Source organism: Arachis ipaensis, chromosome B8, assembly GCF_059453495.1.
Source record: "Arachis ipaensis isolate K30076 ecotype BB chromosome B8, ASM5945349v1, whole genome shotgun sequence".
In the NCBI taxonomy this organism is placed as follows: Eukaryota; Viridiplantae; Streptophyta; class Magnoliopsida; order Fabales; family Fabaceae; genus Arachis; species Arachis ipaensis.
In genome coordinates, this window is record NC_142443.1 from 140,153,782 (window position 1) to 140,172,553 (window position 18,772).

An 18,772-nucleotide genomic window follows, 5' to 3' on the forward strand; every position below is an offset into this window, starting at 1 on the left:
CATAAATCAAATAATAGCTTAGTTTAATCTTTACTTTTTCCCTCTTATTTATAACTGGTGTAAGATTAAAATTCCTTTTAAAAAGAGATTTTGAGAAATAATTGAAAAGAAATTTGAGAAAAGATTTTCAAAACGAATAAAATGATTAATGCAAAAAATATTTTAACTAAAAACAATTTTAACACAATAAGAAAAGATTTTCGAAATAAATGCATAGATTATATAAACATTCAAGAAAGATATAAAGGTGGCAGTTTAAAAAGATGAACTTGTTCCTCATCTACTTAGAAAATTTTGTTAGTTAAAAAAAAATAGATCAGCAACATCTTGCAGAATCTAGTTATACCTTTAGTTGCAGTACCTTGTCTATTGCTATTTCAAACTTCTATATCATATGAAATGTCATTTTTTTTTTGGATATAAGGTAAGTCTACAATACTTTCAAAAAAAAATTAGATATCCAAATTAACTTCGATTTTTTTATGTTAATTTTTTTTAGTTGCCCAAAAGTATTATAATCACAAACAATATTATAAACATGATTATTAACTAACTTTTTGTAAATAAAGTATAAGGTGAAGAATGTCCACCTCTATTACAATTTGAACAAATATTACTTTTTGCTAAAATTTTTTATTGATAAAAAGGGATTCTTGTTTTTGAAAGAGATGACCTTGTGATTTTTATTAAAAACAGATTCAGTCTTTGTTGTTTTGGAAGGAGAGGCATAAAAATCATTTTTTAAAACTGATTTTCTCTCTTCCACAAATCCAATACCAGATTTTATAAAAAGAGGCCTTTGATTAGCTAAAACTTTATTCAAATTTTTAGAAATGTGATTGCAAAGCAAAAGTAACAAGAAATGTTTGATGCAAAAGATAACATGATTTAATCATGTGATGATAAGGCAAGACAACGAAATGTTATAAAACATGCATGGAGTTAAAACAATGTGCTTAACGTCCACACACTAATCTAAGCTCACACCAACTTCAGGGTTTCAATTCCCAAACTTCAACCTGAGGTATATTCACCACTCCGATCCAAAATGTACTTTAACAAACAGATTATTCGTGAATTTCTCAACTTCATCAAATACTTTGCAATCCATTACTGGTAAAAAAATCTAACTTCTGCAAACTTCTTCATGGGACTCAGAACCCCAAAACATCCTGTGACGTCACACGCTTACAAGCTCTACCTTTTGTATTCACGAAATGCATCATAAAGAACTAACGCACCACTTGCTATGTATAACGGTTGCACGTGACATCAAAACAAATCTCAAGTGATCACTCAAAAAGATACAAGATCTTAGAGAAAGGACAAGCAACTCGGACAAGATTTACAAAGATTTCAATGATTCACTTTGATGCATTAAACAAGTCCAAAATTACATCAAAGAATATACGAGTCAAGAAGAGGAGTTTAAACAACACAAGGCGGATATCCAAAAAATTTAAGAAGACATATGCAATCAGGATCAAATGAGAAAGCATATGAATAGGGCTGGCAATTCATACCCTACCCGTGGGTATCCAACCCGGTCCAACCCGTTCGGGTAGGGTAGGCTACCCTACCCGCTGCGGGTAGGGTAGGGTATGGTCCGGGTATGCCTGCGGGTAGGGTAGGGTACGGGTTTAGGGTGTACCCTACCCTACCCTACCCGCACCTCAAATATATAACACATATTTTATGAAAATTAAGTATATAGTGAAAGAAATGAGAGTTGAACCTACAACCTCTCTTATATAATGACTTACAATAAGTGAACAACCACTAAACTAGTTAGTCAATTTAGTAATTTAGAGTATTAGTTTGTTATTTTTTATGTTATTAATATGTATAAAATTTGAAATGATTGAATTTTATATTTATTTTGAAAAAAATTGATATATCTGCGGGTAGGGTAGGGTAGGGTAGGGTTTAGAACTTTAGGGTGCGGGTAGGGTTAGGGTTGAGAGATTCTCAACCCGCGAGTAGGGTAGGGTAGAGTTTTAATAGAATTTTCAACCCGCGGGTAGGATTAGGGTAGGGTCCAAACCCTACCCTACCCTACCCATTGCCAGCCCTACATATGAACAAGGAAACAGGGTTGGAGAATAATCAGTTAACTCTTTTCAGGAAAGAAATCTCGAACTAGAACCTCAAGGCAAACCATGAAAGAACAGATACGTAACCAAGTAACATCAAGAAATTAACTCCTAACGTTCCCAAAACCCATAATTCACGTTACCTATTACTTCTATTTTGCCTATAATAACTCGTTAACTTTTCCGTATACATAAATCATCAACATTAAGTTGGCCAGACTTAACATTAACAAATATGCAACGGTAAGCTAACAGCGTTAATCAATAGGCAGTCATGTGCATAAAACTCTAATTCTCATCATTCGGACAAGACCTATAACATGACAGATACTCAGAGTATGCAATGAAGCACAGTCAGTCCATTTCCAAGGCTCTAATCAGGATAAACTGCTCGGATACCATAATGTAACACCCTAACTTTTAGCACGTCATGATCGTACCAAAAGTGAGGCGTTACTAACCTGTTTTCCTTATTTACTATTTAATATTGTACCTTTAGTTCAATTTTGCGTTTCAATTTTAAGAATATGCCGGAAACTTGTGTTTTTTATTAATCAAACCCAATCATCAAAGAACACCAAGTAATAATAATCACATAATTATTAATAATAATAAATATTGTACAAAAAAAATCAAAAGGAACTCAGATATAATTCCTATCCCTCTGTTTAAAAATAAAATCTTAATAACAAAGGCGAGGGAATTTCGTGAAAGAAACTCAACACATTACTTAACTCAAACAAAACTAATAATCGTCCGTAGGTTCAAACTGATTCTTCGAACCCGTGTCACTGAAAGGGTGGAAGATTTTTGGGGTGAGAACAAACCACACATTCTTAGTAGGGAACGGGAATGCTGTAAAAGTAATGAATAAAATGCGAATAATTAACATACTCAAGGAAACTATAGTTTTTTATCAAACCTTTTGAAAATACTCTTGGTTTTACTTTAGCTAATTAATTACCTCTTTCAAAATCTCTAAACCCAAAACAAATTTTAAATCTAAGACTAGTCACATTAACAATTTCTCAGCCACATAATTAATTCTCAATCAAAACGTCAATTCCTAATCACATTAATATATTCACAAACTAATAGTACAAGTAAGAGATTCAGTTCAACATACAGGCAAGTCGCAACAAGACAAACAGCACAATCGCAAAGAAATAATACAAGCAAACACAATCTAATGCAACTGTGCAAACAACATGATGCATGTCTATCCTTAACGCAGGCCATGAGCTCATGTGTCGGTTGCCTATCCGCTCCCGACATTACTCGGAAACGAGTCCCAGATATGGCTTTCCAGATGCATCCAGTGTGCTTATAAGTCTTACGGCTAGACCGCATACAGTGTGACTTTCAATGTACTTACATCTGGAAAACAATTCTCAGTGTGTGGCGTCTCCACTATACATTTAGCACTAAGGCCCAAACAAAGTCGCATCTGCTCTCCTGTAACAGACATTCCTTTAATCAATATATTCCTTTAATCTTTGTTCTCTGCTCTCCTGTGGTAGAAATTCCTTTAATTATCTCTCATTCCTTTACTTTTTGTTCTTCTTCTTTTCTTCCTTATCAAACCGAACTCAAAACATAACTTAAAACAAAATCCTTCTCAAAAGATTGAGTTTAAAATATTATACTTTTCTTAATAAATCGAATTGAAAACAAAACTCTTTTCGTAATAAATCGAAATCAAATAATATTTTTAAATCAAATTTGCTTTTAAATAACACTTTAAATAAAGTCTTAGAATTTTATAAAAATTTGGCAGCATTTTCTCTAAAATTCGGACTATGCCACCCTTTCAGGATCCCAACCAAAAAATCTCTCAACCATTTCAAATATCAAATCCTTTGCTCTTGAATTAAACCAATATTTTTCTCAAATCAACAATCCAACCAAGACATTGACATAACCAGAGTTTTCAACATCAATTACAGTTTCAATTCACACTCAATTTATATTTTCCATTCAACAAGCAATACCAAATCCATCACCATTAACAACCACAACTCAACAAATATTCATTATAACCAGCCATTAATCAGAATTTTCAGTATTCCTAAACAACAAGAAATCAAACACTTATTCAGTCACAAACACAATTCAAACTTATCATTCAGTCATTCCAAACAATTATAAATTATTTGCAAATATCCACTAGACTTCCATGGCATTCATAAATTAAAATAGTTAATTTCAAAATAAAATTCCCTACCTCCGTATGAAATCAAAATCAACGAAAACTCTGGAGAAATTTTCTGACAGAACTACTGAAGAGAAAAGTGTCAGAAATCGCCTGTGCCTCCTAAAACTTCAATTGGCCAAACTCAAAGAGAAGATGAGCTATGTGACCATCAACTTCTACCGAATTAAAGTGATGCCAACGCGTAGAAGAGAAAGATACAAACACTTTTATCAAATTAAATTTTCAATTGGAGCTACAGATCATAAGAAATTGAAGCTGAAAGTTTTTGAGAAGTTCACGGTTTCTTTCTTCTCTCTCGGTTCTATCTCTCTTGTACCACTCAAGAATGAAGCATGCAATGCTAATTAGGTGTTAACGATCATGATTTATGGAAAAGGTCACACATAGGAGGTTTAGGTGTCATAAATATATCAATATGTATATATATATATATACTTACAAGCTACGTTTCTTTTCTTTCTTTTGGTTATATGTATATATACATATGCATATAAGTAAGTTTCTTTTCCTTGTTCCCAAATGGCTTCGGCCACTTCCTTTCTTTCTTTCTTTCTTTTTTTAACTTTAACAATAATAATAATAATAATAATAATAATAATAATAATAATAATAATAATAATAATAATAATAATAATAACTCTTTCATTTTTTCTGAAATATATTATTATAATAATAAAAATAATTTAAAAATCTTAATAAATTTTAAACTCAAGCTATCATAAAATTTAATTTAATTATTTTTAGGAGAATAATTTTTTTAAATAAAATAATAAATTATTTAATTTTTTAAAAACTCAAAATGATATAGTATATCTGAAAGAAGAAATAGGACTTTGTTAAATATGATGAGGAGTATGTTTAGTAACTCCAATATAATCTTTCTTTATCCTTGTGGAGTGAAGCCCTTAAGACAGCCGCATATATATTAAATAGAATTTTAACAAAGGCAGTTTCTAAAACGCCATTCGAACTATAGAAAGGTTGAAAACCTAGTTTAAATCATATACGCATTATTTGGGATTGTCCTGCTGAAGTTCGAGTTTATAATCCACAAGAAAGGAAGTTGGACCAAAGGACGATAAGTGCCTATTTTATCGGCTATGCATAAAAGGCTAAGGGTTACAGATTTTATTGGCCTCCCATTCAAGTAAAATAGTTGAATCTAAAAATACAAGGTTTTAAAGCTTGATGTGAAAAGTGGGAGAAATCATCCTCTTAAAGTTGTTGAAAATGATAATATTTGTCAAAACTCTCCATATACAAGAGTGATTGTTCAATACAATGCCCATACAGATAGGGTCAATGTAGAACAATCTATTACTGATGTTCCACATCATGAAGATAATGTTCAAGTAGATCATATGATGGATGATCAAACTCTTCATAATGAAAATGTTGTTCAAGAACATATTGCTCAAGAGCAACTTCAAGAAGAGGAAGAACCTATTATGCCACTACCTTTACAAGAGGTTGATGATGAAACATTAAGAAGATCAACAAAAATAAGAAAACCTGCAATTTCTAGTGACTATGTAGTGTATCTTGCTGAGTTTGACTATGATGTTTGTGATGAAAATGACCCAACAACATTTTCACAAGTAATGGAAAGTCGCAATTCCAATTTATGGCTAGACGCTATGAAGGATGAAATGAATTCTATGGTGGATAACCAAGTTTGGGATCTTGTAAAATTGTCTGATGGGAAAAAGGCCATTGGCTGTAAATGAGTTTTTAAGACCAAGAAGGATTCATCAGGCAATATTGATCGCTACAAGGCTCGACTTGTTGCCAAAGGATTCACTCAAAGGGAATGAGTTGACTACAGGAAAATATTTTCTCATGTTTTAAAGAAAGACTTTTTCCGCATTATTATGGCATTGGTAGCACACTTTGACATAGAATTGTATCAAATGAATGTGAAAACGGCATTCCTTAATGAAAATTTGGAAGAAGAGGTATATATGAGACAACTCGAAAGGTTTATCTCAAGTGCTGGTAAGAAGTTAGTTTGCAGCTTAATAGAGCAATGTATGATCTTAGGTAGGCTTCTCAACAGTCGTATTTAAAGTTTCACAATATGATTTCTTCATTTGGGTTCATTGAGAATATTTCTGATCAATGTATATATCACAAGGTTAGTGGAAGCAAGATCATATTTTTCATCTTATATGTAGATAATATTTTACTTGCAACAAATGATTTAGAGTTGTTACATGAAGTAAAACAATTTTTCTCTAGACATTTTGATATGAAAGATATGGGTGATGCGTCTTATGTCATTGGCATAAAGATTCATAGAGATAAACATAAAGGAATTTTAGGTTTATCTCAAGAAGTCTATATTAATAAAGTTCTTGAGAGATTTAAAATGCAAAATTGTTCACAAGTGTTGCACCTATTGAAAAAGGTGACAAATTCTTCTTAGATTAATGTTCCAAAAATGAACTTGAAAAAGAACAGATACAAAATATTTTTTATACTTCAGCTGTTGGAAGCTTAATGTATGCTCAAGTCTGTATAAGATCTGACATTGCTTTTACTATTAACAAATGTTAAATTTTTTATTCTAATTGTGGTCCAATTTGTTAATATAGAAATTAGTTTTGATGGTGTTATAATTATTCATTAATTATATTGGTAGTTGATATATTCTTTGATAGAAAGAATACGACTGTCCATAAACTTTATAAAATTTGGGCCTCCAATTCTAATCACACAACAACAAAACAAACACATTTTAATTCTATCCGACTTGAGTGGAGATATACAAATTACTAATTTTATAAAAATATCTAACATTTAGTTTATACAATCCTCACATATGGATAATGATAATAAAGGACGGTAAGATTTTGAATATAAAACCTCATTTGACAGAAACAAATTATTCAACTATGACAGTCCAAACATTTTAAAATAAAATATTTTCCAAATAATACGAAACCAATCCTTTATTATTTTATATATATATATATATATATATTAGGGCAAATCACTATATTAAGTCAAGAGGAAAAAAAAATTTACAGAAATTCGCTAAACCAAAAGCTGGTTCATGAATCAACCAATAGTCATTTATATATAGTTCGAATCAGCCTAATTCGAACTCTAATTACATGTAATTCGAATCACTGATTCGAACTACTCACACACGCACACACCCACTAATTGGAATCAACCTTATTTGAATTACACCCACAGTAATTTGAATTAGGGTGATTCGAATTACACTCACACACGCTGTACATAGTAATTCGAATTGGCCATATTCGAATTACTCATGATTTAATTCTGCCCATTCTTTTATTAAAAAATTAATAATTGATTAAAAATTAATAATTAAAAAATTAAAAAAATATATATTTTATTTCATACATTACAAAAAAGCTAACAAAATATTTAATTACGATACTTCTTTAAAATATTAATGAGTTATCAATTCGAATTTCATACAATACTCTTTTGCCCATTTTTAATAGCTCATGAATATTTTTTAAAATTTTTTTTAAATAAATTTATTTAAATTATACCATAAAAAAATATTTTATTCTATATAAAATAATTTAAAAAATGGCTTAAAAGATGTTAGGAGTACTATAAAAATTTGTAATGTCCTAATGACTTAGGACATTAAAGAAATACTCTACATAGTCAATAATAATTTAAAAATTAAAAAAATATAGTTATAACTAGTATTTACCTAAATTAGGGGTGTCAAAAATTCCTAGGAGGCGGGGATCCCCGCGGGGACCGCTCCGAATGGGGCCCCGTTGGTGGAGAATTTTTCCGGTGGGAATGGGGATGGGGAGCAAAATTCCCCCGAGACAGGGGCGGGGACTCGAGCGGGAATCCCGCCCCATCCCCGATAATTCCCCGAATGTTTGAAATTTCTTAAATAACCTTACTTTATTTCTAACATAGGTGGGTTTTTTAGTAATTTTACCAATTAAAAAAATCCTAACCCTATTATTCAGTCTTCCCTACTCACTGTGTTGTATAATTTTGATTTTCTCTCCTTTTATGTATCTAAAACAATTAGACATATAGGGTTTATAATTTTGAAATAGTTAGGGTTTGATTTTGAGATAGTTGCTTGATTTTCTCTCCTTCTATGTATCTAAAGCAATTATGATTTCTCTTGCTGAGTATGCTGACCATCAAAGAATACTTGATGTTAAAGACTATATTTTATTGCTTTTTTTAGAATGGAAGTTGTATTTTAAGATTTTATTTTATGGATTATAATTTGTTATGTTGTATTTCTGGACTTATAATCTTGGATAAGATATGTTTGTGTCTTTGTAATAATATTTTGTAGTTTATTTTTTATTTTTTGATATTTTTTACTATAATTTTCATATGAATGTTAAATATAAGGGGATGAGGAATGGGGCCCGCGGGGAATATGGGAAACGCGGGAAATGGGGATGGGGACAATTATTCCCCCATAGCGAAAATCGGGGCGGGGATGGTGATTAATTCTGGGGCGGGGACGGGGAGCAGGGAGGCATCCCCCGCCCCGCCCCATTGACATCCCTAACCTAAATTATTAGAATATTACAAACTTTTATAGTACTCCTAACATTTTTAAGCTTTTTTTTAAATTATTTTGCATAGAATAAAGGGCATTTTAAGCTATTTTCTATGCAAAACCATTTTAAAAAAGGCTTAAAAATGTTAGGAGTACTATAAAAGTTTGTAATATTCTAGTAATTTAGATAAATACTGGTTATAACTATATTTTTTTAATTTCTAAATTATTATTGACTATGTAGAGTATTTCTGTAATGTCCTTAGGACATTACAAATTTTTATAGTACTCCTAACATCTTTTAAGCTATTTTTTAAATTATTTTGTATAGAATAAAATATTTTTTGTGGTATAATTTAAATAAATTTATTAAAAAATTTTATAAAAAATATTCATGAGCTATTAAAAATGGGCAAAAGAGTATTGTATGAAATTCGAATTGATAGCTCATTAATATTTTAAAGAAGTCTCGTAATTAAATATTTTGTTAGCTTTTTTTTTAATGCATGAAATAAAATATATATTTTTTTAATTTTTAAATTATTAATTTTTTTAATCAATTATTAATTTTTTAATAAAAGAATGGGCAGAATTAAATCATGAGTAATTCGAATCTAGCCAATTCGAATTACTACGTGCAGCATGTGTGAGTGTAATTCGAATAACCGTGATTCAAATTACTGTGGGTATAATTTGAATCAGGTTGATTCGAATTAGTAGGTGTATGCGTGTGTGAGTAGTTCGAATTAGCTTGATTCGAACTATATATAAATGGCTCTTGATTGATTCATGAACCAGTTTTTGATTTAGCGAATTTCTGTAATATTTTTCTCTCCTTAGCTTAATATAGTGATTTACCCTATATTTTATATATTCTTGATATCCCGCAAAATTATATATATATATATATATATATATATATATATATATATATATATTATAATAGAGTTAAGAACTAAATGTTTGGTCCAATAGTTAATTTGTCTATTTTTTTATTTGTAATAATTAGGACTTTTATTTTATATAATTATGTTATTTATTAATATACAAATTTTAGCAAAAATTTAAAATTTAAAAGATAATTAATTATATAAGGAGGGAATTTTACATAAATGGAATACTCCTTATTACTTTAATAGGTAAACTAATTACTGTGACCATAGTTATTAGAACGGGTAATTGAAACTAAGTCATTAGATTACTAGTTTAACTAATACATATTCATCATTGGTTTATCATATTGATCTGGTCATAATTAAAATAAAATATAAAATTATAAATAAAATTAAAACCAATAATTAAAATATATGTCCTCATAAATATATATTAATAACAATTAAGTATTAATTTATAGATATAATTAATGATGCAAAAAATAAATAATAAATTAATTACTGGTACAAAATATTTTTTCAATTTAAATGAACAAAAAATAACAAAAAATAATATAATCAGTAAATTAAATACAAAAAGTAATCTCAGAAATTGGTTTCATAGGATAAATTTAATAGTTGACTACATTTTTTCTCATTTTGATTTACATCTATGTCAATAAGTTAATGATTAATAAACTAACTAAAAACTAAATTTAAATATATTCTTACAGCAACAATTCATCTCACAAATTTAACTATGAGAATTTTTTGCAACAGAAAAATTTAACTAAGTAATTATTTCAGCTAAAACAGTAATAAATTCAAAGTTCATGATAATTAATAACAAATTTAAGTCAATGACAATTTTTATCAATAAAAAAATTTAACTAAATGATTATTCAATAAAATAGCAACAAACTCAAATCAAATCTAATTAATAACAAATTCAACCCAATAATAATTTTCAACAAATAAATTTAAGATAAGTGATTATTTTAGTAAGACAACAATTTTAAAGTTCAAATTTCTTCTACATATTCAACTGTAACAAAATTAAAGGGCAATTTACTTATTTAAATAAAATGACAGAATTCTTTACCCAAATGTGCAAAACGGATTATTGTTACGCGCATGTGCAAAAACTCTATTCTATATAATCCGTGGCAACCCACCACGGTTTTTGAATTGTGCATAAACCGTGGCAGGCTGGGACGATTTATGGGAAAACTTAGTTGCTTGTAAACCGTGGGAGGTTCCAGCGGTTTATGGTGGTGGCGTAGAAGGCATAAACCGTGGTAACCTTATGAAGAAGGTGAACTGATCATAAACCCTTGTGGGTTACAACGGTTTATGTAGGTTCAATTATGGCCAGAAAACACACCGTTTATAGATCTACAAATAGTATATAGGAGTACATAAAAAATACACAAACAGCAAGCATGACTTCTTCAAAGATTTTTTTAATTATGAACTAAAAAAAAGTCATATTTAATAATGGCAACCATTATTATCGTCTCCAAAAATACATAGGTACATCGGAATAAGTCATATTTAACAAGAATTTTTTTAATTATAAATTAAAAAAATAACTATTTTCTAAAAATAATCCACTTCAAATATGTCAAATTGAAAAGTTAACAATAATAACTATTATTATCGTCTCCAGAATACATAAGAGTACACAGGAATAAGTTGTATTTTATTTTTGGGAAATAGTTATTTTTTTAATTTATAATTAAAAAAATCCTTGTTAAATATTTATTTCGGTGTACCTGTATATTTTTTTGAGACTATAATAATAGTTACTATTGTTAAATATGGCTTGTTTTTTTTAATTTATAATTAAAAAAATACTTGAAGAAAAATTAAAATTATAGAAAAAAAAACTAGTGAGGCGCTTATGTGATTTTTGTCATCATTCCTAGAAGCCATATTTAATTCTCTACTGTTATAAAATTAAAATAAGTGCATATAAAATTAAAATAAGACACTTATTAACCCATGAGCGTTCTTTTCTTCACAAAAGGATTATTGTCATTTTTTGGGTGAGATTTTATTAGAATCATTGTCACATAATCCATTGTTAGGAATAGTGAGGCACTTTTGGTTTTAAAATCAAAATTGTTATATTTATTTTTTTGTATTTTTTATATACCTTTTTTATTTTAAAAACAATTGGTAGAAATATTTGTTTTTTCTTTCCTAATACTCCATTGTAACACAGTCATGCCGCGACTGTTGTAACCCACAAGGGTTTATGACCAGTTCACCTTCTTCATAAACCATGGTATGCCTTCCACGCCACCTTCATAAACCGCTGGAACCTCCCACGGTTTACAAGCAACTCAGTTTTTCCATAAACCGTCCCAGCCTGCCACGGTTTATGCACAATTCAGAAACCGTGGTGGGTTGCCACGGATTACATAGAATAGGATTTTTGCACATGCACGTAACAACAATCCGTTTTGCACATTTAGGTAAAGGTTTCGACCATTTTATTTAAATAAGTAAATTGCCCAAAATTAAAATACATGCATTACAACGAACCAAAATACATGAATTACAACTAGGCCACCACTCAAATAAAGATCCCAAAAATAACTTTATGGTAAAGACGCCTGCGTGGCAAAACCTAAACCATACATTCTAAAGCCACACTTTTCACTTAAAACCATAACTTTTTACAAAAAAAAAACGTCGCCTAATGGAAAAAAAGTAAATTAGAAGATTTAAGAGAAGAAATAATTAAATTATCAAAATTAATAGATCAAAAACTAATGATTTTAACTAATTTTAACTGTAATGACATTGAATTCTTAAAATCAATACAAAATGATTTTTCTCAAAATCTTTATTTTACTATAAGTTTTATTGAAGGACTTCAAAAACCTGAAAAAACTTATATTTCACACGGAATTTCTAAAAAATGTTACCATGGAAATGATTCCCCACATATTTATCATACTTTTAACCCACAATTAAATTCTATAGTAGATATGCTTGAAGAAATATTAGTATCCATAAAATTTCAAAGAAATAAGGAAAAAGAGAATCCCAAAGAAGAAAAATTTTAAAATATAATCAACATAACAGAATTAAAAGTAAAACCACCATTGAAATTATGAATATTGAAGAAAAATTAGAAGAAGTTACAATGCTTTTTAAACAATTAAAAATGGCTCAAGAAAATAATATTATGGAACAGGGATTTCAAATAGAAGAAGAATTAGTAAATTTTTGAAAATATAGAAAATATAGAAAATGAAGAACACATCCTAGATTATTCAAGTGACGAAGAACCACCTTTACTCCCTAAATAATCACGGTATTAATCCGAGAATTTTGAATTTTGAAATGGAGAGTGGAGAGAGCGGGGGAGAGTCTTCGAGGGTGGCACATAGCGAGGCAGCCGGCCATGCCGGCGAGAGCAATAAGGGGGAGAGTGGAGGTGGGCATGCATCAGGTGAAAAGGAGGGAATTAAAGGAGACAATAACAAGATTCAAGGTCAGCGGATATCGTTCAGAGATAAAGTTGTGGGTGCCTCAACAAGGAGAGCTTTGGAGGTTGCTGATTCTCTTGATGGGGATAAGATGGCTACAGTAGTTGGTAAGCAAGGCGATTCGGAGATACCAACTGTGACGTTCACTGAAGAAGCAAAGGAGATATTGGCAGAGCCCTACAAAGATGCCATCGTGATCAAAGTTCTTGGAAAAAACTTTAGCTATACGGCGATCACGCACAGGCTTAAAGGAGTCTGGAGAACCAAAGGAGGATATGAGGTACTAGATGTCGGTTTTGGCTATTTCTTAGTTAAATTTGATCTCTTGGAGGATAGAGAAAAAGTTCTCCTTGGAGGACCATGGATGATTACTGGTAGTTATGTTGCGGTTAAACCTTGGAGTTCTTCATTCAGACCTTGTGAAAACACTTTTGGATCTACCATGGTTTGGATAAGAATTACAGGTTTAAACATTAACTATTATCAAGAGAAAGCCATGAAAATGATTGCGTCAGCTGTTGGTAAACCGATCCGCATCGATTTAGCCACCAAGTCTGCAGAGAGAGGAAAGTATGCAAGAGCATGTGTGCAAATTAACTTGGGACTTCCAGTCATAAGAAAGATTCAAGTTGATGGTCATATGTATGACATAGAATATGAGCACTTGAATTTAATTTGTGAAAAATGTAGCTGCTTTGGGCATGTAACAAGAGAATGTGCGAAAGAGAACAACAATGACATTGGGAAGGAAACCATGGTGAAGGAGAAAAATTTGCCGTCACTGTTTTCGGTGGATAATAATGAGAAAACGGCAGAAGGTAGTCAAATCCCAGTAAAAAATCAAAATTCAACTTTTGAATTTGGAATTAATGCCAAATCAATTCTAATTATGGAGAAGCATGGAGCAGCGGGTCTTGTGCATGATAATTTACAAGAATCACGCATGGATAGGGATACTCAAGTAAAAGAGGATGAATGGGTTACAGTTAGTAGAAAAGGCAAGGAAAAAGTGGGTAAAGGCCCCAATGTAGTGCCAAAAAAAGCCAATGTAGCAATATGCTCCAATTTGGGGAGTAAGAAATTTTCTTTTGGGTCTAATAAAATGCATGCTGGATCCTCATCAAATGCAAAGGTGAAGTCTTTATCAAATGCAAAGGTGGAGCCTAAGGAAAAGAAAGATCCTCCATCCACGCTTGGCTCTTTGGGAACAACTCAGGTGGCTTTCAAGGATCAGAGTACTCCTTTTTTTAAAGCAGGGCACAAAAGGCAGCGTCCTATTTCGCTTCAAAACTCACCTATTGAAGCATTGTCAACGGATTCTCGAGTACAAAAAGAGCTTGATAAAGCTAGTGTAACAACAAACTTGGAGAACCAACCTCAACAGAAGAATGATGGTTCTGCGACGCAAGTCCACCAGAAGACAATTGGAGACAGGGGTCCATCAACGTGAGGTAGAATGATTATAAATTCCAATTATTTAATTTATTTTTATGGATTGTGACCATTTAAATATTATTAGTTGGAATGTAAGGGGAGCGTCAAATAAGATGTCTCGGGTGCACTGTAAGGAGTTAGTACGAAAATTTCAACCAACTTTTTTTATTTTGGTGGAAACTCATATTGGGTTTGAAACTATGAAAGAATTTTGGGGGAGATTAGGCTATTATCCTGTAGGGATTGTAGATGCTGTTGGACATAAGGGAGGAATTTGGTTCCTCTCTGCTAATTTAAAATTTTCTTGTAAAATTCTTTGGGTTATGAATCAATGTGTAACTTTGGAAATTGATGGTGGTGGGCGAAGATGGATTTGCAGTGCGGTTTATGGCAGCCCTCAAGCCACTAATAGAGTAGAATTATGGAGTCATCTGCTTGATATTGGTTTGTGCATTCAGGACCCATGGGTGGTGGTTGGGGATTTTAATGATATTTTGAGTGTTCATGAGGTGAATGGGGGTAATTACTATTCGACTCGCAGTAGTGTCTTTGCAAGTACTCTAGATTCTTGTGGTCTTTTTGATCTGACAACCTCTGGAAGACGGTTTACTTGGTTCCGTAAAATTCAAGGAAACAGAGAAATTGCAAAGAGATTAGATAGAGCTTGCTGTACTGCAGAATGGCGTCTTCTTTTTCCAGAAGCTTTTGTTGAAGTTCTCAGCCGTTCCCACTCTGATCATTGTCCCCTACTTATCCGATGTCAAGGAGTTCCTATCAAGAAAGGAAACCGGCCTTTTAGATTCCAAGCGGCATGGGCAACGCATCCTGATTACAAGGCCATTGTTCAGAAATCTTGGAATAGTACAGACTTTGGCATCCATAGGAAGTTGTTGGGGGTTCAAGAAGCTTCGTTGGAATTCAACTCTACGGTCTTCGGCAATATTTTTATTAAAAAGAGGGAATTGGAGGCTTATTTGAATTGTATTCAACGAAAAATGGAGGCTGACGATGATCCGATTTTGAAGCACAAAGAAGAAGAATTGAGAGCTGAGTATAATCTAGTTTTAGCCCAGGAAGAATTGCTTTGGTACCAGAAGTCAAGAGATCAATGGGTTCGGTATGGTGATAGAAATACTAGCTTTTTCCATATGCAAACCATCATTAGAAGAAAATCTAACAAGGTTCATGGGTTGCTGGTCAGTGATGGGTCCTGGTCTGATGATCCGGAAGTTTTGCAAAGAGAGGTCGTTCATTTTTTCAAAAATATTTTTTGCTCTACTGAGCCTGTTGAGGTTAATTGCATGGGAGAAATTCCTATGCCATCTCTTAGCCAGGATGCTTGTGATAATTTGTCTAAACCAGTAACAATGTTGGAGGTTAAAGAAGCTCTGGATAATATGAGCTCGTTCAAAGCTCCTGGGCCGGATGGTTTTCAAGTTTTTTTCTTCAAGGAATATTGGGATGTGGTGGGTCATGAGGTGTGGCGTACTGTTCAGAAAGCATTCTTAGGGGAGACTTTAAGCCATTCTTTGTTAGAAACTTTGATTGTTCTTATCCCTAAATGCGACCCTCCAACTAGATTGAAGGATTTTCGGCCAATAAGCCTTTGTAATGTAATTTATAAGCTAGTGACTAAAGTGCTGGTTAATAGATTACGACCTTTTTTGGATGAGATTGTTAGCCCAACTCAGGGAGGGTTTATACATGGTAGAGGAGCGCCTGATAATATTATTGTGGCCCAAGAAGTTCTTCACTTTCTTAAGCGGACAAAGTCTAGAAAAGGAGCTATGGCTTTTAAGATTGATTTAGAAAAGGCTTATGATAGAGTTGATTGGAATTTTCTTGAGCACACTCTTGAATCTTTTGGCTTTCCTTCTCTGATTATTCGGCTTGTAATGAATTGTGTTCAGGCTTCAAATCTTTCCATCCTTTGGAATGGGAATAGATTGGACAGCTTCCAACCTCGCAGAGGGCTCAGGCAAGGAGATCCAATTTCTCCTTATTTATTTGTTTTGTGCATGGAAAGATTGGCGTGCTTCATTTCCAAACAAGTTGACGAGGGTATTTGGGATGGTGTGGCTGTTTCTAGAGGAGGACCTAGAGTTTCTCACTTGATGTTTGCAGATGACCTCCTCCTTTTTTGTAAAGCAAAGAAAAATCAAGTTCGGAATGTTGTGCACACCTTGGAGTTGTTCTGCAAAGCTTCAGGTATGAAGGTTAACATTGAAAAATCTAAAGCTATTTGTTCTAGAAATATCTCTAATAGAAGGAAGGAAATGTTGTCTGGTGTTTCTCATATTCCTTTTACTAGTGACCTAGGCAAATACTTGGGGGTGAACCTTAATCATCCTCGAGCTGCTAGGTCTATTTTTGCGGACTCTTTAGAGAAGATCAAGAATAGGCTGGCTAGTTGGAAAGGTCGGCTCCTTAACAGAGCAGGCAGGCTTTGCTTAATTAAATCTGTTGCTTCTTCTCTTCCTATTTATCAGATGCAAGTGACTCTTTTTCCTACTTCAATTTGTCAAAAGATTGATTCTGTGCTTAGACAATTCTTGTGAAAGGGAAAGGTGGGGGAGCGATGCTTAAATTATGTCAAGTGGAGCAAAGTTGTCACTCCAAGAAAATATGGAGGCTTGGGAATTAGAGATACCCAGTGTGTAAATTTTGCTTTATTAGGAAAGCTTGTTTGGCAATTACTGCATAATAATGATAAGCTTTGGGTAAGAATTATGTTGGCAAAATATTTATCTGGGAGGTCTTGCTTTTCATCCAGTTTTTCTAATAATGTTTCAAGCACTTGGCGAGCGATTTATAAGACAATAGAAAAGCTTCGTGATGGTTTTGATTGGTGTACAGGCAGGATGTCTCAATCCTTTTGGTATCATGCTTGGCGACCATGTGGAACGCTAGCTCCTTTGGTTCCTTTTGTGCACATCTCTGATTCTCACTTGAAGCTAGAAGATGTCTGGTACCATGGACATTGGCGGTGGGATATTCTTTGCACAATGATTCCGGAAGAAGTTAAACTTGATTTGATGCTCTTTGATCCTATCAAGCAGGCAGGAGATAAAACAGGTTGGTTTTGGACAAACTCAAATACTCTCACCTACTCGACTAAAAGCGGGTATGAATGGCTATTGAAGAAGAAATTTGGCTGGAACGATAATGAAAATTGGCTTTGGCTTTGGCGCTTGAGAATACCGGAGAAGATAAAGTGTCTGCTCTGGCTTTGTCTCAACAACGGAGTTCCCACAGCTAGTTACCGATTTCAAAGAGGTCTTGCTACTTCTGATTTTTGTCAGCGATGTTATCTTGCTCTAGAGGATATTAACCACTGCTTTAGGACTTGCCAAAAAGCTCGTCAGATTTGGATTAGCTTAAATTTGGGAATGACCGCTGAGGACTCTAGTTTGGATTTTGTGTCTTGGATTCGTTCTAACCTCAACAAAAATGAGTTTCTCTTTGCAGCGGCCTTTTGGTGGATTTGGAGGGATAGGAACAATGACATCTTCCATCAAGATGATCCATGGAGTAAGGAGAAAATTGTTCACTTAGTTCAACATGCTGCTCGCGATTTCTCTAAGGTTGTTACTAACCAAAAACATATTATTCCTTTCTCTTTGCAATATAACTGGGAACCACCTCCAATGAATGTCTGTAAAGTGAACTGCGATGCAAGCGTTTTTGAAAATGGGCAATTAGCGGGCTTTGGATGTATTATTAGAGACAGCATGGGAATTTGGATGAAAGGTTGTTCTGCCAGTATACCTCTTTCTAGTGTTCTCTCTTGTGAGCTTCATGCTATTTGGAGAGGGCTTGTTATGGCTTGGGATTGCGAGTATAAAGAGGTCATATGTGAAACTGATAATCTTGATGCATTTCTTCTTGTTTCGCGAGGCACAACCAACATGATTACGAATGACTCTGATCTGCTTGGCAAAATCAAAGAGATGCTTCAGCGCAATTGGACAGCTACTTTAGTGCTCATCCAGCGTACAGCAAACAGAGCGGCTGATTTAATGGCTAAGACTGCTGCTTTAAACAAGCAGGTGTACCTAGAGTGGTTACAACCCCCTAATAATTTAGACATTATTATTAGAGAGGAGTACTACTCTTTCTCTTAG

At 32.7% G+C, this 18,772-nt stretch overlaps 1 protein-coding gene across 1 annotated transcript; it reads left to right on the forward strand.

Moving 5' to 3' along the window:
* Positions 1-14,848: 14,848 nt before the first annotated feature.
* On the forward strand, positions 14,849-18,772 carry LOC148550085 (uncharacterized). The gene is made up of 5 exons (XM_088495929.1): positions 14,849-16,179; positions 16,675-16,856; positions 17,505-17,723; positions 17,970-18,410; positions 18,546-18,772. Exons 1-5 carry the CDS (start codon positions 14,849-14,851, stop codon positions 18,770-18,772), a joined length of 2,400 nt encoding a protein of 799 aa, XP_088352055.1.